The sequence below is a fragment of the Pteropus alecto genome, unplaced genomic scaffold, assembly GCF_000325575.1.
Source record: "Pteropus alecto unplaced genomic scaffold, ASM32557v1 scaffold214, whole genome shotgun sequence".
Taxonomy (NCBI): domain Eukaryota; kingdom Metazoa; phylum Chordata; class Mammalia; order Chiroptera; family Pteropodidae; genus Pteropus; species Pteropus alecto.
The window spans coordinates 94,957-114,488 of NW_006435787.1; the positions used below are offsets into that span (position 1 = coordinate 94,957).

The window sequence follows — 19,532 nt, forward strand, 5'->3', positions numbered from 1 at the left end:
AGAGGGTGTCTACGGGAGCAGGGGGGCCATGGGGTGGGGGTGGGGGCCATGGTGAGGACTTGGGACTTACTGGGAAACGTGGGGCACTGCTGGAGGGCTTTGAGCTAGGAGCGAAACCATGTGACCTGACTGTAAAAGGTGCTCTGAACAGACCTTAAAGGAGCATAGGTGGGGACAGGAAGTCTGGCTGGGGTGTGGGGTGACCCAGCAGGAGGCAGTGGGCACCATAAGCATTCAAAGTTCTCTTCCTGCCAACTCCCTGCCCTCGGGGCCTCGTCCCTCTCCAGGTGACCCCAGTGGCAGCACCCACGGTAGACCCAGTAGGCAGGGGCTCCAGCGCCACCTCCCGCTCGGAGGCCTGAGGCTGGGAGCACCCAGTTGAGCACTGACTACAGAGCGGTCACGTCTACAGGGTCTATAGCCCTGCGAATAAAGTCCCGTTTGGGTCCCATAGCACTGGGGGCAGCTTGAGGACTCTGGCCCAGGGTCAGAGCCATGGTGCCGCCAGTGGCTGAGGGGCAGGTGCCCAGGCAAGACTGACCTGCGGGAGGAACCGTCCCCATACTCGGGCCAACACACAGCAGCACTTCCAGAAAACAGAGCTTGGTTAGTCGGGTGATTTCATTTGGTTTCCTCTTGGATGGGTGTGCCCGGGGGAGTGGTGGTCACAGGGGTTCCACTCGGGAGGGGCGAGGGCTTGGGGCAGCAGGTGACTTCTGCCAGGAGATGTCCAGTGGCTCGGGGCGTGGTGGGTACTGGCTGGCCAGCTGGGTGGCATTTCTGCTGTGCAGAGGTGGGTGGGCAGGAAGGGTCAGGCATTCCTCAGCTGCGGCGGGAGGTATGTAAGGCCCAGGTGTCTGAAGATGTCTTCCTCTGCAGCCAGGTGCACAAATGTCTCCTGCAATGGAAATGGGACCTTGGTAGCTCTCCTGACAAAGGCGGGGGGGTGGGGGAAGACAAGAGGGGTCCCAGGACAGTGGGGTGGGCGGTGTCCCAGGGCCCTGCCCGTGGGCTTCAGGCCAGGAGCAGGCCGCGTACCCTACCCTTTCCCGCCCGCCAGTGCACCTGTTCCGGGTCGTACAGCCCTTCGCTGTTCAGCCACAGCCCCCTCTCCTTCCGGCTGAAGCGGCGAAGCTCCCGCTCAAAATGCTGGGGGGGCGGGGAAGCAACAGCGTTGGCAGGGCCCCGACCCCAGACCAGGCGGCCCCACAGCACAGGCCCTACCTTGGAGCCGGTCCAGCCAAGCAGGGCGAAGGGGAACTGGCTGATGGGGGCGACCACCAGGTCCACGCGCACCGCCTTCCAGGGGCGGCAGGGCCCCAGGGCGCCCCCGACAGCAACCCCCAGGGAACTTGGCAGGCGAAGAATGCAGAAGCACCTCTCCAAGGTGTCGGTGGTGCGGCTCCTCCGGGCTGGGCGGGCGGGCTCTTGGCCTTGCGGGAGCCAGTGCTGGTGGTACAGGACCAGGCCCTGCGGGGAGTTCCCTGTGACCGCTATGTGACCACACCAGGAACCACCAAGGCAGAGCCGACCCCGCCACTCTCACCTGCTCCTTGAGGCTGTGCATCACTCGGGACAGCAGCCCCACCTCCTGGCCCTCCTCGGGGTGCGTGATGAGGAAGTCCACGTCATGGCCCTGCAACTTCCCCCTGCGGGGCCCAGGCTGACTCTGCTGTCCAGGGCACGGCCTCCATGCGCTCCCAGACCTGCCCCCGCAGCCACTCTGTGCCTTTGCTGGGGAGGGCCCCTTACCTCCGGAAGCCGCCAGCCAGTGTGACTGTGGCCCCGGGAAGGGCCTGCTCCACGGCCGCCTCCACCACCTGCTGCAGGGCCTCCGCATCGGGCCGCTGGACCGGGGTGCTCAGGTCCGCATGGTGCCTGAGTCCTGCGGGCATAGCTCTGCTGACCTTCCCATCGCCCTCTCCACTCCCCTCCAGCCTTCATTCTGAGGTAACTGTAGATCTGCACAGAGGCCCCACGTGCCCTCCCCGCCCCGCCAGCACAGCGTCTCACAGAGCGTGTCTACGTCACGCGGGATGCGAACGCTGACACGACCAAGACACAGACTCTTTCTAGTGCCTTGGTTTCCCCCCTGTAAAATGGGACCCGCTAACTATGGAAGATGAACACGCAGTGTAAACATACATATGCCTTACTGTTAAAGTGTAAGCTGAAGCTTATTGGATTTTGTTAACCAATGTCACCATGAAAAAATTAATTAAAAAACTAAAAATAAAATGGGACCGGCAGTTGACAGACACATAGAAGACAGCTCTACCACTTCGGAGCCGTGCTCGTTAGCCCAAGTCCTTGTCCTCCCGTCAGAGGGATCTCTACCTTCCACATGTAGTTAGAGGTTTACGTGTGGCAGTGACAGCACCTGGCAGAGCACATTCTCAGAGCTGCTGTCACCCCTAGCCTTGCTGTGTCCTGGGCTGGGGGGCAATTGAGTGGAACTAGCAGTGTCACCACCTAACGCTCCAGCTTTGTGTCACTTCCTGCTAACCGACCAGGCAGGTCTCCTAAGACCCCCAGGGGCCCTTCCTGCAGCCCCTAGGAAGAGGTGGTGGGTGCTGGGCCATGGGGTGCCCCAGGCCATAAAGAATGGAGCATCTGCTCAGCACCTCCTACCTGCTGGCCTCAGTGGCTTCCCAGAGAACAGAGGCTCAGGGAGTCAGACTCAGGGCCACAACTACCTACATAGTAAGTGGCCCAGGTGGGTCTCAGACCCAGGCCTAAACGACTCAAGTTCCTGTTCGTCCCACTGCACAGTGCCAACTCCCACTAGCAGGCCCCTTGCTGAGCCTCTCCTACCGCCCGGGTCCCCTTGTCATTGGCCAGCAGGCCAGAGTGTCATGCCCCACCCTGGCAAGGTGTGCCCAGGCCCAGTTGTTCAGACCCAGTCCGAGCCATGTCTCAGCAGGAGGTCCCGAATGTCACATCAGCTACTGAGACCGCCATGGCTCCCTGAGAAGGGGCTGCAATGGGTCCTGGCCCCACTGGGTGGAGACCCTGGGAAGCCCACCACAGACAGCCGCCTTCCACTGGGACCCCCCACTGACCTTCCTGCCGTCCAGGCAGCGTTAGCTCTAAAGTCAAAGCCTTGGGGCACCTTGCTTTGAGGCAGCCCAGGAGTGGCCCTCTCTGGGGCTCACCTGCTTTCTGCTGCTGGGTCAGTCTCTGCACCTGCCCTCGGACATCGTCCAGTGTCCGCAGCCCCTCCCTGTACCACCGGTCAGCAGTCCTCACTCCGACCCCAAAGATCCCGGTGAAGAGCTGTTGGGAGGATGAGCGCGGCCAGATCAGAGTGAAGCTCTCACATCAGGGCGTGCAAAGCAGCGCCGATCTGCAAAAGGGTCGTCACTCGGTCGTCACGCGGCCCGGCCAGTGCTGCCCCTACTTGCATCTTTCCAGTTGAAGCAGCCTGTCCCAGGCCCCACGGAAGCATAGGCAGGATTCAACTCCGAGCCTGGCCTGTGCAGCCCACCCTCCAGGGGGCAGCATGGAAAGACCTCAGGGCCTTGGCCTCTTCCTCTAGGAAGTCTGTCCCCAGACCGTGTGCAGCTCCAGCCTGTGACTCTAACATCACCAGTCACCTAACAGTAGCTGACACGTCACTGCAGTTCCTAACACACAGTGAGCTTCACGGCCGCTCATAATAGAGGGTGCTTTCAGCAGGGTCTGGCAGGACATGAGCCCGGGGCTGGTGCCATTGTTCCAGCCTCAAACACAGCAGGCGTCACTGCCCAGCCATTGGCCAGCATAGCACCCAGGACACAGGAGATGACAGGGCTGGAACTGAGCTCTCATGGGGTGGCCGCCTCCCCGCACACGTCTCTCACACAGGGGGGCCCTGACCCCAGACCAAGAAAGTCACCTGTCTCTTACAGCCCCTTGGTCAGGAGTAGCCCCTGCCCCAGACCGGCTACTCAGAGCCCCTCCCCAGGGATTTTTGGAACCAAGCAGAAGGCAGGCCCGTGCAGCGGCGGGGGCTGTAACGTGTGGCAGGAGCGCCTTCTGAGGCCACGTGTGACTGGGGGAGGCAGCTGGAGTGCCAAGGAGAGAGAACAGCCCGGCAGCACTCGAGCCCCAAGCCCCACTTCCTGCAGACAAGCTGTACCCCTTTTTGAGCTATGTTTTGGTCATCCTTTCCTTGATCCCCCAAACCAAGAACAGGAGCTGAGTCACTGTCACCAAGGAACCCTGACAGAAAAAATGTTGAGAATAACCCAAGCATACTGTTCATAAAAGTAAACTAATTGTTAACATACTTCTCCGTTTTCTGGGACTTGGGCGCCCATGTGGAGACTGACGGCTCCACTCTCTCAGCCCTTCGCCCTCCCTGGCTCCTGGGTCACACCCACCCTGTCCTCTGCCTGCCTGAGCCCCTCTGTCCTCCAGGGATGCCCCCTCTCCCTCCTTGAACCCCCGCCGATCCTTGCAACGTTCTGGGCAATTCCGCACGGCCGCGACGGCCGGCCCTGCCAGGCGCCTCACCACCCTACAGGCCGCCAGTCTGACAATTGGCAGCCACAGGAGCAGCGCTGAGACGTCGGGTGGCTCCACATGTGATCGGAGCTGAGGAGCAGCAGAGAGATGGCGCTGTGGACACAGGCGGTGACACCAGATCAGGGCACGATGCCAGACACGCAGACCAGAGCCAGGCTCCGCGGCCCTGCTGGCTCCCTCAGCTCTGAGCAGACGCTGTTTAAAGTGCAGAGCATGTGACACACCTGAGCGCATCCGTTAACAGTCCAGTAAGGACAGTGCTGAGCAATCTAGAAAATTCCCTGTGCTCAAAACAAGTTTCTCTTTGCTGTTTTCCACCTATGCGTGTCAGGTGTCAGCTGCCACTTCCTCAGAGGCCCTCTGACTCCGACCGCTGCGTGACTGTGGAGTCATCGGGGAAGTGGGCTGTGCGCCCCTGCAGCCGCCCTGCCCTGCGCGCACCTTCATGCTCCGGTACCTGGCCGACAGCCGGACCCTCTCCACCTCCACACACTCGCCTCGGTCCAGCAGCTCCTGCGCAGAGACAAGGCCGTGAGCCCGCTGGCGGAGAGAGCTGGGCCAGGCCTGCAGACCTCATGTCGGCAGGGGCCCTGCGGTGTCAGCATGGGACAGAGGGACTGGAGACGCAGACTGCGTCCAGGGAGGCGACCACAAAGCCCCTCGGCCCCGGGACACAGGTGGTCCCTCGGATGAGTAACAAGTCCCCATATATGTCAACGACTGCTGTTCCGAACAGCTGGTGAAGTCGACGCGCCTGCATCTAAAAGCATGAAGGCCCCCTCTGTCCCCGTGCGTGCTCCCAGAGATGGGTACAGAGGCCTTTGCACTTGGAAGGAAGTGCCTACACATGGGGCTTCTCTGCCACCATCCAGTTTGGGCTGATGCCAGCAGTGCCAGCCACCAGCCCTGCCAGGCCCTGGTGGCTCCCTCTGAGTCGTCTCAGCCACCTTGAAACAGGGTATGACCCTGACTTACGTGCGGAATCTGAGTGGATGGTGGCTTGCCACCGCCAGGGAGCCTGCACAGTGGGCCCTGAACTAGCCGACCACCTGCGCTCACCAGCTTCCAGGTCACCGCAGCCCACTGTGTCCACAACCCCGCCTTCCGAGGCGTGGCACGTACCTACCTGGACAACCCTGCAGGAGTGCTCTCCGAAGTGGGGCAGGCCCTGCAGCTGGCTCAGGGCTGTGACAGGGCCAGGGAACGCCTTGAGCATGGAGGCTGCTCTGCTGAAGGCAAGGACACGGCCCTCGCTGCCGTCAAAGCCCGCTGCCTCTGCCAGCATCTCCAGAGCCTCCTGCAGGGAGGACATGGTGGGTGGGGAGCCTCATCGCAGCTCGCCAGCTGCCACCCACCTGTCCCCAAGCCTGGGGCAGAGCAGAGTGGGGAGTGCTCCCAGGGAGGCTGGGAACCCACGGCTCACCGAGAGGCTGGTGTTGTGGTGTGTGAGGGGTGTGGGGCGCTGGCACGCATAGGGTGGCATCCACACCAGGCTGGGCAGCCCTTTCCTGGGCACAGCCACCTAGGGATGGGCAATGAACAGGCCACTTGAGCCTGCAGGGCTGGCAGCCTCTGGAGCCTTGCCTCTCCTAGGCGGTCACCTAGGGCTCTCGGGCACACAGGACAGAAGGGGCTGACTCTGAGGGCGAAATGACTGAAGGCATGGGGCAGAGGCGGCACTGCCCTGCACAGCAGCCAGGGACGGGCTCTGCAGGCCAGTGGCAGGGTGGCACCACATGCCGATCCTCACAGAGCACCTTTCCTGCTGGTGCACATGCTACATGAGCCCCCTAGCTCCCCGAAGCATCTCAATCACGTGGGTAGGGAATGTCTGACACCCCCACCTCAGGAGCGGAGACCGAGGCCTCATGGCTCACAGGCAGGACCAGGATTTGCACGTGGGTGTCCTGTTCTGAGCCTACACCTGTATCGCCCAGCTCGGCTCGCCTAGGAAGCACGGACGGGGCCGAGGCCACGAACTGCACAGCACTCTGAGGACAGGCTCCTGCCGGCCCTTGTCATCTCACTCAGGGATCACAATCATCTACCTGGAAAGGCCAAAGATGCTAAACATAGGTGGACTCAAAGAGAGTTTGCACGAATGGTGACAGCAGAAGCTGAGATGGCCTGGCTCGGAGGTGGGATCAGAGCCCTCAGCACCCACATCGTCTAGATGCTAAGGCACGGCTGCGACGTGTGGCACCTGACCAAGCTGAGCTACCTGCGCTGGGGCCCCCTCTGTGCCCTCCACCCACTCACCTGCAAGCGGTGCCGGCCCTCCACGGGTACAGGCTGCCCGGCTGCCATGCTCTCTGTGAACCAGCTGATGTCCAGCAGTGCGGGGCGGGCACACCCGGACTGGGGGGGCACCACCCTGCTCTCCTGCCAGCAGACGGCCTCCTCCGCAGAGGTCTGCTCCATCACCACGTGCGTCACCTCAGAGCTGGGCAGGGGCAGGGGGAGGGGTGAGGCCCAGGCCACCCTTTCTGCTTCCCTAGCACCTCCAAGCCTCTGCTCTGCCTCTGAGTACCCACCTCAAATACCACCTTCTCAGAGACCTCCAGCCCCCTCTACTGGCGGCCCTCCAGCACCGCAGAGCTGTGGTCCCTGCTCGAGCCGTCAGAAGCCCAGCCTGATTCTGTGCTGTCTCCCTCTCTTCGCATCCCACAGAAAGGAGTTCCTCAGGGCCAAGGACCAGGGGTTCTTCATCCAAGCGCCAGAGCCAGACAGCTTGGCGTTGAACCTCAGCTCTGCCACATCCTTGCTGCGTGCCCCTGGGCACCTTCCTCACTTCTAGGTGCTTTGATTTGCTCCTCCGTAAAGCAGAGACAGTTCATCTCCCTTGTTGGGTTGTTGTAAAGAGTAAATTAGCTAATAAGTGATGGGGCTTCCACGGCGCCCAGCACATGCCACGCTGCCATCACCATCCTCTCCTGAGTGGGCCTGCCATACCACAATCACCCCCCCACCACCACCACCAAAGATGAAGTTTAAAAAAAGAAACCACTGTGGGGGAACTGGCCTCGGGTTCGCTTGCTCTTTCGACTTCAAACTTAGGGGAACCCGCCACCTTACTCTCTGCATCGCCTGTGTAGCTGCCATTTTTTTGTCGTCCCGGAGCCTCACTCAAGTCACTTTCTCAGTGCCCGGAGAGAGGAGATGGCAAGAACTCTCAAAGGCAGTGACACTGTTCACCACGCCTGCACTCACGTGGCTGTCTACAAAGCCTCTGGCACACAGTCCCTCGACCTACAGATCGCTCCTGGCCCTAACTATTCGCGCCCTTTTACAGAAGAGGAAATGAAAGCAGGACGCGACCATGACGTCCCAGGGTTAACGGAATCGAGAAACCTGGCGTGGCCCCCCCACCCGGCCAGCTGCGTGCGAGTTCTTTCAGCTCTCAGCCCCTCAGCTGTTAAACGCGGCACGTGACCGTGGCTGGTCATCTGCTAAGTCCTGGCGGTGGGCACGGAGCGGTGTCCTCCGGTCCACCCGACGCGGACGTCCCCGGCTCTCCGAGGGGTGGGGCTGTGGACGCCGCGCCCTACACCCGCCCTCACCCCAGGTAAGTGTCCCCGCCCTCGGGGAGCTGCTCCCAGCCCGCGCACCTGTAGGCGTCCAGCACGCGGAAGCCCTTGGACAGCGCCAGGCGCGTGAGGAAGGCCCGGCGGCTGCGGCCCATGTGCGGCTCCGCCAGGTAGATGGCGACCCCCGGGAAGCGCGCCGCGGAGGAGTCGGGGCCAGGTGTCCCGACCCGCGCCCGGCGCCGTTTCGGGAGCATCGGGGAGCGGACCTCGGCGGCGGTGGACTGAGTTAGAGGGGTAGGGGGAGCCGGAAGGAAGGCGGTGGCGCGGGGCTCCTCCCCGGGGCGGGCCCACCCCACGCACGCAAACTCGGGCTCGGTGGCACGCGCCGCTGGGGCCGCTCGGAGCGCGGTGGGCCTGATTGGGCGGTGCCAGAGGCCCCGCCTCTATGCAAATGAAGCAGGGACCGCCTCTATGTGAACGAAGGACACGCCTCTATGCAGATGCAGGGGGACACGCCTCTATGCAAATATAGGGGAGGACATGCCTCTATGCAAATACAGGAGGACACGCCTCTATGCAAATAAAGCAGGGGCCGCCTCTATGTGAACGAAGGACACGCCTCTATGCAAATATGGGGGGGGTCATACCTCTATGCAAATACAGGAGGACACGCCTCTATGCAAATAAAGCAGGGGCCGCCTCTATGTGAACGAAGGACACGCCTCTATGCAAATACAGGAGGACACGCCTCTATGCAAATACGGGGGGGGTCATGCCTCTATGCAAATACAGGAGGACACGCCTCTATGCAAATACAGGAGGACACGCCTCTATGCAGATACAGGGTGACACGCCTCTATGCAAATACGGGGGGGGTCATGCCTCTATGCAAATACAGGAGGACACGCCTCTATGCAAATACAGGAGGACACGCCTCTATGCAGATACAGGGTGACACGCCTCTATGCAAATACGGGGGGGGTCATGCCTCTATGCAAATACAGGAGGACACGCCTCTATGCAAATACAGGAGGACACGCCTCTATGCAGATACAGGGTGACACGCCTCTATGCAAATACGGGGGGGGTCATGCCTCTATGCAAATACAGGAGGACACGCCTCTATGCAAATACAGGAGGACACGCCCTGCGGCGCGTCCCGGGACGGCGCCGCGGGGCAGACGCGCGAGCCTGGAACGTGCTGGTGGAGCGGCCGCTTCAAACCCGGGAAAGGTTTTTCAGTCAAAGGGCTTGGGGCAGCTGGCCGGCCATTTGGAAAAATAGAAGTTGGTTCCCTCCCTTCTGTACACCATAATAAAATCCAGATGGGTTTAACTTTCAAGTCTAAAAAACAAAGATACTGAAAAGTCGATGAATGTTTTTACAATCTGCCCCACAATAAACCTGAACATTGAAAGAAAAGAACGACAGACTCGGCTCCCAAATTTAAAACATATTTTAAAATTAAAAGGCAAGCTGGACAGGTGTCTGTGACATTCTGAAATTAAGTCTAATTCATATAATTATAAAATTGTCCACAGATAAATAAGGAAAAGGCAATGATCTATGGGAAAATTGGCAAGGACATCAGTAGCAAGCCAAAGAAGAAATGCTACTCGGCTGACGCCAGATTGCCCGAGCCGCCGGGTCATTAGAGAAGACCAATGCAAGAGAGACATCTTCTCTTCACCTGCCGCACTGTCGGACATGTAAAGGATTGATCCCGTGCTGAAGGTGTGAGAGAACTGGCAGTTTTTAGAAAGAACTTTTTGAAAACCAGTTTGGCAACCATATCCAACCAAAACCAGAAACAAAAACAAAAATCACACCCAGCAATTCCTTTTCCAAGGTTAGGATTGCATTCGAATCGACGGATTAGGTTAGGAAAGCTGATATCTTGAAAACATTGAGCATTCCTGTGTGCCTCTCATTCCCAGGCACTATGTTTTGGAATCTTTGTTACGGCAGTACAGCCGTGCTCAGACTAAGACGGGAGAGGCCAGGTGTGACCCCGTCCCACCCCTCTGCTCCATCTTCTCTTCATGTGCAGTGGGCAGGGGCTAAGGCCGCCCCCACCCCAGGACACACACTCCAAGAGGCTGGGCTTGTGGCCCCAGGAGGGAAGGGGCCGCTCCCAGGGCCTCTGTAAGGGGTAGGAGCCTAGTTCTCATCTGTGAGTTCCACCTCTCTATCCCTGGAAACTATTTTCTTTCTTTTTAACGTCCTCCGTCTCCATCTGGAGCAAAGGCAGCTTTTAGTGACATCACACTTGAATACTTAAAACACTGGGTTACTTGCAAAAATGAGGAACGCAGGGGCTTCCACAGGTGCAGGGAGGTTTGTGAGGGGGAAGGGTGACCCTCAGTGACTACTGAATGGAGGCCTGGGCACCAGTGGGCAAGGCCACAGCGTTGATGGGTGGCGTGTTCCCCTCCCTGCCCTCTGTGGGCCACCACAGTCTGACCAGCTAAGAAGTGGAGAATTCAGCCCTCTTTCCCATAAACCTGGCTCAGGGTTCCAAGATGCCTAAGTCTCCAGCCTACTGTTCCCCATGTTGAAACCACCCCCAAAAAAGTCAGACAGGCCGCACAGATGGCCTCCTGGCTGGCCCTTTCCGCTGTCCTGGGGGTGGCAGTCCTCGTTCTGTGAGTGGCTGTCTCATATCGTGTTGTGGATTAGTTTTATCCGAATGCATGAGCTTGCATTTTTCCAAGATGAATCTCATCTGGCTATTTCTCGTTCCCACTTCCAGCTCCAAGAGGTCCCTGGCAGTCATCTTTCCATCCTCATGGCCTTCATGGAGCACCTTCCATGAAGGTCACTTCAGTGCCCTTCACACCTGTCCTTGGCCGGTGGGGCCAGGACCCTGCTGTATCTGTCTGCCTCCTGCCCCCCCAGCGGTGGTCCTGGCTCCTGTGGGCTGCTCGTGGCCAGACAGCTAATGCTGCCGGACACTGCCGAGGGCCGCCGGCCCTGGTGCACCAGCCACCAGCGCGGGCCTGGTCCTCCTGAGCTCTCCACACCACCGGGTGTGGGCTGCCTGGTGGAGCAGTCAGCTCAGGCTGACGCAATGAAACACTCCACACTGGGCGGCTTCAACAACAAATATTTTTCACAGTTTCAGAGACGGAAGTCCAGGACCAGGGTGCCGACAAGGGTGGTCTCATTCTGAGGCCAACTCACGTGGCTTGTAGGTGGCCGCCATCTCACTCACACGGCCTCTTCGAGCGCATGTGCAGAGACAGAGCCGGCTCCCTTCCCCTTGAAAAGCCACCAAGCCTATTGAGTTAGGACCCCCACCCCACTGACCTCATTTAATCTGTTACCTCCTACAAGCTCCATCTCCAAATACTGTCGCGTTGGGAGTTCAGGCTCAACACGTGAATTTGGGGGACCCAATTTAGCCCCTAAAGCCTGGCGTGTTTGTGTCCCGTGGCTGCTGTAACAGATTACCACAGACTGGGTGGCTTAAAACAACAGAAACTTATTCCCTCCCCGTGTGGAGGCCAGAGGTCTGTCAAAGGGCCTCGAATGACAGTGCTCTGTTGAAGTCTGCTTCGGTCAACAGTGGGACAGGACGAAGAGGCCACCCAGTCCTTTCGCCAGTCCTGAGGGGCGGGGTCACTGCCCATCCCCGCACACACTCCCAGGGTGTGACTGCCCTTCCCCTCCCCCATCAGTCACCCCAATCCCCACTGCACAGTCCACAGCCCTGGTTTCGGGAATGTGTGGCCAGCTGTCTGCAGAGCAGGCCCATGCTGGCCGGCCCCTCCCAGCCCGCTTCCTTGGTAACTGCTCTTCCAGAGCCCCTCTCAAAACCCCACTCCAGTTCCCAGCCAGTGGCCTCGCGGGCTCCTCCCTCATCATGTCTGGGTTCAGGTCTGGTGGGCCCTGCGCCAGCACTCCAGGGCCCCTTGCCTTTCTTGTCTACACTCAGCTGACCTGCCCAGGCCTCACACTGGCCTGTCCTTCTGAAGTCCCTTCGGCTGCTCCCCTGCAGCAGGGTCTTCTGGGCCCTGGCACGTGCAGTGCCCTCTGCCCAGACACTGTCCCTTCCCTGTGGTGAGTTGCCTGACTCATCTCACTCGCTCCTCCAGGAAGTCTGTGCTGGTCCCCAAGCCCAGGCTGGGCCTCCTGTGTGTCCCCCAGCCCTGTGGGCTATAGCATCTGTCTCCTCTGTGCAGAGAAGGCTGCCAGGGGCTTGGGGGGCAGCGCCCACACACGATGCCGGCCCATGAATGTTTGCTGACTGCGTAAGCCGTCCTGGCATGGAACGTATGCATCTGACTGTCAGGCCCTCAGCAAGTGCCTCTTAGCAGGAGGTGCCCCCATGCCCATGGGGAGACTGTGAGGGGCCAGGGCATCCCGGGCCCGGTGAGAGGGCCAGGTACAGAGATAGCTGCCTGGGGCCACAGGCAGAAGAACGAGCTTGGCGATTGAGAGGAGGGTAGAGAGAGCGGGCAGCTAGGGCTTCGCACTGGGACTCTGGGTGCCGCAGTGGCCCTGGGCACCCTGGCGCTCTCTCCAACAGCAGGAGCCGTGCAGCTGGGGGTGCGCACCTGCCAGCAGCTGCCTCCTCCTGTGGGACAGGTCGACCGCTTCTCGGTTCTGTCGGCAGGGCTTCTGTCCCAGGTGTGAAGACAAACGCGAGAGTGTGATCCCTAACTCACAACCCGTTATGAAAGTTGCTAATCTCACAATTTCTTTCTTATTCTTATAGTTTTTTAGGGGGATTTCAGGTTTTTACATCTTCCTCTACTAGAAAATGGTAATCTTACCGAACATGAAAGAATATCATCTGTAGCAAAGACTGTAAATTATTCCTCAATATCTAGTATCTCCTTCATCAGTAACAGAGCTCCTGGCACAGCTGGCAAAGGCCACACTTCCAGCTTCCCTCCAGCTGGGTGGGGCCTGCGACTGAGTTCTGGCAAAGGCCAATGAAAAAAACTTGGAGCTTTGTGTGAGCTTCTAGAAAGTGTTCTTAGAGATCGTGCTCTACTGTTGTTTTCCTCCTTTCTGCTGGCTGGGATGATGCGAAGATGGTGGGATGTCGAGCAGCTATTTTGCACCATGAGATGGGAGCCATATGTTGAAAGTAAGGGAGCAACGCAATGAAAGGAGCCAGGACCTCCAAGGGCCGGTAGGCTGCCCTACCAGCTCTGGACTGCTTACCTCCGGATTTTGTTTACATGAGCATATAAATTTCTATTTTATTTTAGCCATTGTTACATTGGGTTGTCCATCACTCGCAGCTGACCCTGATCTCAACTGATAAGCGGAAGTTGCAGGTTCTGGGCTGTAAATCAGTTGTCCCTTAGTGGAGACACAGGACCTCTCTGCTGAGATGATTCAACTCTGAGTCTCTAGGTATTAGACCAAGTTTCTTTTTCATTAAACTTTTACTTGCTATGTTATGGAGCTCTGAAACCTGTCTTTGAAGGAGATTTCACGTTTCAGAGACTGCATCCTCTCCAGAAGTGCTGCAGGCCGGCAGTGCCCCGTCCACCACCCTCTCAGCCCGGCCTGCTCCGTGCTGGCCCGCCCACCCTCCGGTCTGCACGGCTCCCACTGGCCCCAAGGCCTATCTGTCTCACAAGATCCTGCTAAGGTGTTTATCTCGTATTTGCCACATTACAGGTATTTACTCAGGGCATGTACGTGTCAGGCACATCTCTGAACAAGGGTTTGGGGGATTCAGTAGTCAACATCATGGACCCCAATCCTTGGCCCTGCGAAGCCAGCACCGTTGGTAGGGAGACGTGATACACATGCCAGGTGAGTGTTAGCTATCGTGAGTGACCAGCCTCCCGACTCAGTGGACTAGAACCGTCACACGCCTGCCCATCGTCCACGTAGGCAGCTCAGCCCGTCTGACCTGGCACAGCTGGTCCCCTGCATCCCGCTGGCAGGGGTGGCCAGTGTCAAGTGGCCTCAGCTTTGCCCCCAGTAGCCTCGTCCTCTAGCAGGCTACACCCAGCTGTGCTCTCGTGGTTCTGGAAGCGGGGAGGAGGGGAGTGGGGACTCTGCAAGCATTTTTTCAAGCCTTTCCAAGAACCAAGTTTGTTCTCATCCCACTGTCCACAGCGGTCACACCACCAAGCCTGCAGCAGAATGGGCAGGGCCTACAAAGGGCAAAGGGCACGGGCACAGGATGGCCACTTAACTGGAGTATTGATGCCATCAGTGTGCCCCAATATGTCACAAATAAAGTGAGGAGGGCGCAGTGGTCCTTTCGGCACATGTGGGGAGGGCTGGGGCTTAATGTAGGGTGGTTGGAGAGGCTCTGAGAGCAGGTGGCTCTGAGTGAAGCCCAAGGGCGTGGTGTCTGAGGAGAGGTCATTCTTGGTCCGCAGCAGGATGTGCCACTGAGTCGGTGAGGGCCCTCTCGCCCAAACCTGGACCTTGCAGTGTTAGTCTGGGTGCCAGCAAAGGTCTTCTTGGGGCCACCACAGCACCTTGCTTCCTGAAGGCCCCGTGGACAGGCTGGCTGTCCCAGGCTTGGCACCTCCAGAGTCACATACCCCGCTCACAGCCATAGCACACCTCAGGAAGGAGTCTGTGCAGGGTCCTGGGGCACCCACTCCTTCATGAGGCTGGCCCCCACTTCCCCAGCCCTAAGGCCATCTCCCAGCTGGCGGGGGGGCCGCGGGCTGCTGCTGCCATGCTCAGCTGCAGCGGATGGGAGCAAGACACGGGCCGGAGGTCAGCCGCCTGGTCCACGGGCTGTCTGGGGAACACTGGGAGCCAAATGCAGGCTGAGGTTCTGGGGTGTGGAGGGGCCTGGGCAGACAGCAGACACAGCGGCATCTACGTTTCTCAGCTGGCTGGCTGGGATCAGCGTGTCTCTTCCGGAGACGCCCCCACAGGTTGCACCCAGAAAGAGTTTGACCCGCCGTCTGGGCGTTTCGAGCCCCCTCAGTGGACACACACGAGCCACCACAGCGGCTCTGAACGACAGTGGTTTCTCAGCTCTGCCCACACCAGGACAACTTCCATGAGGGTCTGACACGGGAAACGTAGTGCTCACGTCTGTCCCCCACCCAGGCCGCCCAGGGTCGGGGACAGACCTGCCTGGATATTTCTCACAGCTTTTAAAAGTAGAAACAAAGTCAAATCAGCTTGAAAAATACAAAGAGCTACATCTAACAGCTTCCCATTATTGAAGACTTAGGATTTTTCAGACACGACTTTCTCGGTGAGACCTTGTGCTGCTTCCCAAGGTTACGTTATTGTCACTCCAGTGTCCAGAAGAGAGAAACTGCGGCTCCCAAAAGGTTCCCTCCCCGACTAGGGGCTGCAGTTTCTTTCCCAGGGTTTTGTCTGCCTCTATGTCACCATCAGCATAATTTAAGGAGAAGCCAACACTTTTTTGCGACCAAAGTTCTCAGTCCTTTCTCCTACAGCCTCTGCTTGGAGAAAATTCCCCAGCGGAGAACATGAGCCCAGATCCCTGTGTGCTGCGACTAGCTGGGTGTCTCCTGTAAGACCCACGCCTGAGTCCTTGGGAGCACACGGAGAAGAAAACGTGACGTTGTTCCCAGCAGACCCGGTTGGGAGCTGGACTGCTTACTTTCCCCTGGGACCTGACACCGGCTGGCTGTCACAGTGTGTTTCCACATGCCCTCCAGCCTGCGGACACAGGATTACTCACAGCACTGGAAGCCGCCCCGTCCCCTGAGCCCGTCAGCCCCGCTCCCCACGGCCGCGGTGATCCCAGTCTCCCCAGGGGCTGGTTCTGTGGTGAGTGGAAGGAATTTGGGTGAACTCTGCTCGCTCAGCAGTCCAGGCGGGGGGAGCTGGGCGGGGCCGTCGGACTGTGGAAAATCACATGAGACTTTCAGCTTGTTGGAAACCCAGAAAGTTGTTCTGCCAGTTGTGCACACGGCCAGTGTCTGGGACACCCCAGGTTCCATGGCTCTGGGAACCACCTCCTGTGGGCCGAGCCACCTGACTCCTGGTGACGTCCAGACTGCAGACATTGGGTTTCGCGAGGGAGGGAGGAGCAGAGGGACAGGCCAGGCCTGGGCCCCCCTCCCCTGGTCCCTGGACTGGGGGTGGAGTGGCTGGCGTCTGAGCCTGGAGCCTGCTGTCCAGAGCCAGGCTCCCCAGGTCTTCCCGTCAGACCACTGTGCCGAGGCTCCGAGCACCTGGGAGGGTGTCCTCCGGCTCCCCCAGGCCCTGTCGCTCCTGCTCATCCCTGTCCCTGTGTCCTGCAGCTGCCCCAGCTAGAACTGGGCCACGCTGGTCCTGTGGTTGGTGACCCTGTGGCCTGATGGCCAGAGTCCAGGGAGCCTGGACACAAAGAGCATTCGGTCTCAGACACGTCACTTCTCCCTGGGCCTCAGTTTCCATACTCAGAAATGGGGGAGATGGGCTCATACCCAGCAAGCATTAAGCACTGCCCAACCTGCCGCCCATGTGCCAAGACCTGGCTCGGTGACTGGCATGAACAGTCTCCCCCCAGGGCTGGACTCACTCCCTGGTACCCTCTATCCCCACATCCAGTTGCTGACTTCCTGTTCCCCCAGGCCTGACCGTCTGTCCGGTGACCCACTGCACTGTCAGGTTCCTCCAAGAACTCCCCTCCCCCACTCTGGAAGCAGCAAGGATAGGCCTACCTGGGGGGCTGTCCCCTTTCTCCCCGTCAGGCCCAGTCCTGCTACCCGCCTCCGCCATAGACCTTTACTGGGGGGAGGGAAAGGGCCAGGGCTCTCTTAGGAAGCTGGAGGGGGGGGCTCTAGGGTGTCCAGCAGACCCCAGACTAGCTCATGCGTGTCCTCGGACATGGACACGGGTGTCCTGCCTGCTAGCAGGGGGCACTGGCCCCCAGAACAGGGAGCAGCAGCCGCAGGAGCACACGAGCCTCTCGCTGTTGACCTTTCGGTTCTGAGGCTGCGCTTCTCAGCAGACGGGTCTCCGGCTGAGCCCTTGGCTGCATCTCCACACCCAGGCAGAGCCCCGCCCATCGAGGGGGCATTCCACCTGACATGGACGGCAGTCGCCTGTCCTCTCCCCAGCCCAGACCCTTAGGGGCGACGGGCCCCTCACTCCCCGGCCCTCCAGCCCAGCGCCCGAGGCCTTTGCTCAAGTTCCTGTCGATGACTCACTACGGCTGTCGAAAAGGTCCTTTCTAGTCCTTCTTATTTTTTTCTGGCTTCTATTTTCCCTGGCAGAGACTGTCGGGCCCAAATCCGATCCATGTGTGAGCCAGCTGAAGGCGCCTCTGCGGGAAGTGACGCCTCACAGCCGCCCCCCACCTTGGGCCTCTCTGCTTGACACACTCGACGGAGGGCAACAGGGCAAATTCCAAGACAACATTTCCAGAAGGATGATTCAGAGGCTTGCAGAGGACATTTGTGGGTAAAAGCCTGCTGCATCATCCTGCTGCCAGGAGCAGCCTGGGGACACATGGCAGGGCGCAGAATAGGCAGGAACAAGGGTGTCTGATGAGGGGGACGATGGGGCTGGAGTTGAGCTCTGCGCAGCACAAGCGGGACCCGCTGACCAGCATCACGAGGGCTGGGGAGACAGGTGAGGAGCAGGGAGGTGACGCTGTGATCAGATGGCCAGAGCTGGATGGGACCCTAGGACCCAGGTTGTGACACAGCCCCACTGCCCGCTTAGGTATGTGCAAGGCTGAGCCACTGGGAGACAAAGGAAGGCCCTTGGGAGCGAGAGACGAGGAGACCAAGGCTTCCAGGGTCCTGCTCCCGTCCGAGCTGAGCCGGCTGCCCCCACAGTGCCCCCCGGCCGCTGCCTGCTGAGGCAGGGTGTGCACAGGGCCCAGGTGAGCCCTGACCTGTGCTTCCTCTTCCCTTTAACCCAGGCTCCCAATTTTGCCTGTCAGCCGCCCCAGGTGCTCCTGGGTTCCCCACCTGACCACTTCACTGGGCGGAACCCTCGTGGAGCTTGGCTGGGGGCTGACTGCCACATGGTTGCTTCTCTTGGCTTCCTCATTCCTTCAAGGAAGAATGATCTGGGAGCTCTGGCCTTAGGCGTGAGGCCCATCTGGGGCCCTTCAGGCGGCCCTATGGAAACTCCAGGCATACACACCGCGATTCCCAGTGCCAGTGCCCACGCAGACGTGACTGATCCTGAGGGTCTGATCCTTCCCGCACCCATGCAGACGTTACTGACAGATCCTGGGAGTCTGGAACTCACCCAGTCTGTATTCCACTGAGCCCACATGGTGGCTGGAGCTACGGTAGGCTCCGTTTCTAAAAACTGGGTTCCGGTCAGAGGAAAGGAAGGAGAGAATGGCCATCCACGTTGGGGTGGGCGGTGGACCTGACCCCAGACATCTGTGCCTCCGGTGTAGGTGGTGTAGGTGGCGGGTCTGGCACCCAGCTTCGTTGGGCTGAAGGCACACGGCTCCCCCCGGCTGGTCCACGTCCTCGAGGGCAGTATGTGGTCTCCTGTGCCCTGTGTCTTCCCCACAGAGCTGGGCTCCCCCGTGCTGACCATGAAACCATCTCCTGATCTAACCTGGCATTACCCGAGGCAGTGCCCCACTCAAGACAGGCCAGACAAAGCGAGTTGCTGCCTCCCACCTCCTTGCCAGGTTCTTAACCTGGGGTCCAGGCACCCTCCCTAGGCTGCCAGGAGTGCAGGGCTGGGCAAGAAAGCCTTGAACTTGTACGGAAATCGCTGTGTGAGTGCCGAGTCCCTCCACTCGCAGCCAGCCATTCCTGTGGATACACACGCAGCTTAGTAAGATGAGTCTCCTTCCTCCTCCCCCTCCGCCCTGGTGCCGGAACCTGGGAGGGGAGGGGCGACCTGACTTGGGGGCGCCTACCCCAGTAGAGCAGTTGTCCTGCCCTGAGGCAGTTTTGCACCTGCCCCCATTAGAGACTGGGTCCCCAAATGCAGTGCCTCCCCTGGGGAGCAGCACTGGCCAGCTGGCGTCCTGGACCTGGGCAGTTGGCTGCCCGACTGAATGACGGCTGGGCACAGCCCAGGGCTGCCAGACGCAGGGAACGGCGGGTTGGCCAGGCGCCCTCCCAGACCCTCTGCTGGTGGCGGTGGGGAGGGTCCCGGGGGCCAGAGCCCGCGGCTTGGCTCCATTTCCCGGATTCCCGGGCCCCTCGGGCAGGCTCAGTGGCACCTCGCCTCCGGATCCCGCTGGCCTGCGGGCGGTGCCGCGGGTGAGCCGGGCGGGGGCGTCATTCCCCTGGGACCCGCACCCTTAGGCCCTCCCATCCGCTCCGGCCCGGGACGCCGCCCCGGTCCCACTTCGGGAAGTGCCAGGCGCGCAGCGGGACTGCTCTGCCCCCTCCCGGGCCCCTCGGGCAGGCTCAGTGGCACCTCGCCTCCGGATCCCGCTGGCCTGCGGGCGGTGCCGCGGGTGAGCCGGGCGGGGGCGTCATTCCCCTGGGACCCGCACCCTTAGGCCCTCCCATCCGCTCCGGCCCGGGACGCCGCCCCGGTCCCACTTCGGGAAGTGCCAGGCGCGCAGCGGGACTGCTCTGCCCCCCCCCTGCAGCGCACCCCCCC

The 19,532-nt window shown here is 60.1% G+C and overlaps 1 protein-coding gene and 1 long non-coding RNA gene across 12 annotated transcripts; one reads left to right on the plus strand and one right to left on the minus strand.

The window, feature by feature from the left end:
- Positions 1–633: 633 nt before the first annotated feature.
- Positions 634–8,403, minus strand: POLM (DNA polymerase mu). 9 transcript variants are annotated; one of them, XM_006911467.3, is made up of 11 exons: positions 8,118–8,402; positions 6,769–6,952; positions 5,933–6,031; positions 5,636–5,806; positions 4,951–5,022; positions 3,156–3,276; positions 1,753–1,885; positions 1,547–1,649; positions 1,225–1,470; positions 1,066–1,149; positions 675–898 (listed from the first exon to the last, which is right to left on the minus strand). In XM_006911467.3, exons 1-11 carry the CDS (start codon positions 8,288–8,290, stop codon positions 812–814), a joined length of 1,473 nt encoding a protein of 490 aa, XP_006911529.1. In that variant the 5' UTR covers positions 8,291–8,402; the 3' UTR covers positions 675–811. The 9 variants fall into 9 exon arrangements, with proteins under 9 accessions (XP_015444530.1, XP_015444528.1, XP_015444533.1 ...); XM_015589048.2 differs by having other exon boundaries at positions 758–898; positions 1,379–1,470; positions 8,118–8,403; XM_015589044.2 differs by lacking the exon at positions 1,066–1,149 and adding an exon at positions 7,044–7,350 and having other exon boundaries at positions 634–898; positions 1,225–1,649; positions 8,118–8,203.
- A 3,393-nt stretch (positions 8,404–11,796) lies between these two features.
- On the plus strand, positions 11,797–19,306 carry LOC107195635. Of its 3 annotated transcripts, XR_003046187.1 has the most exons (5): positions 11,797–15,779; positions 17,213–17,570; positions 17,664–17,826; positions 18,006–18,243; positions 18,358–19,306. It is a non-coding gene; the product is annotated as an uncharacterized LOC107195635 (long non-coding RNA). The 3 variants fall into 3 exon arrangements; XR_001516834.2 differs by lacking the exon at positions 11,797–15,779 and having other exon boundaries at positions 16,748–17,570; XR_003046188.1 differs by lacking the exon at positions 11,797–15,779 and having other exon boundaries at positions 16,748–17,570; positions 18,010–18,243.
- The last annotated feature ends 226 nt before the right edge of the window (positions 19,307–19,532 follow it).

Excerpts from the sequence above, each read along its gene's own strand:
- POLM (XM_015589042.2), bottom strand. The coding sequence starts at position 8,290 with ATGCTCCCGAAACGGCGCCGGGCGCGGGTCGGGACACCTGGCCCCGAC. Across the intron at positions 1,886-3,155 it reads GACCCAGCAGCAGAAAGCAG|GACTCAGGCACCATGCGGAC; the intron begins GTGAGCCCCAGA and ends CTATGCCCGCAG. Across the intron at positions 899-1,224 it reads TTGGCTGGACCGGCTCCAAG|GAGACATTTGTGCACCTGGC; the intron begins GTAGGGCCTGTG and ends TTTCCATTGCAG.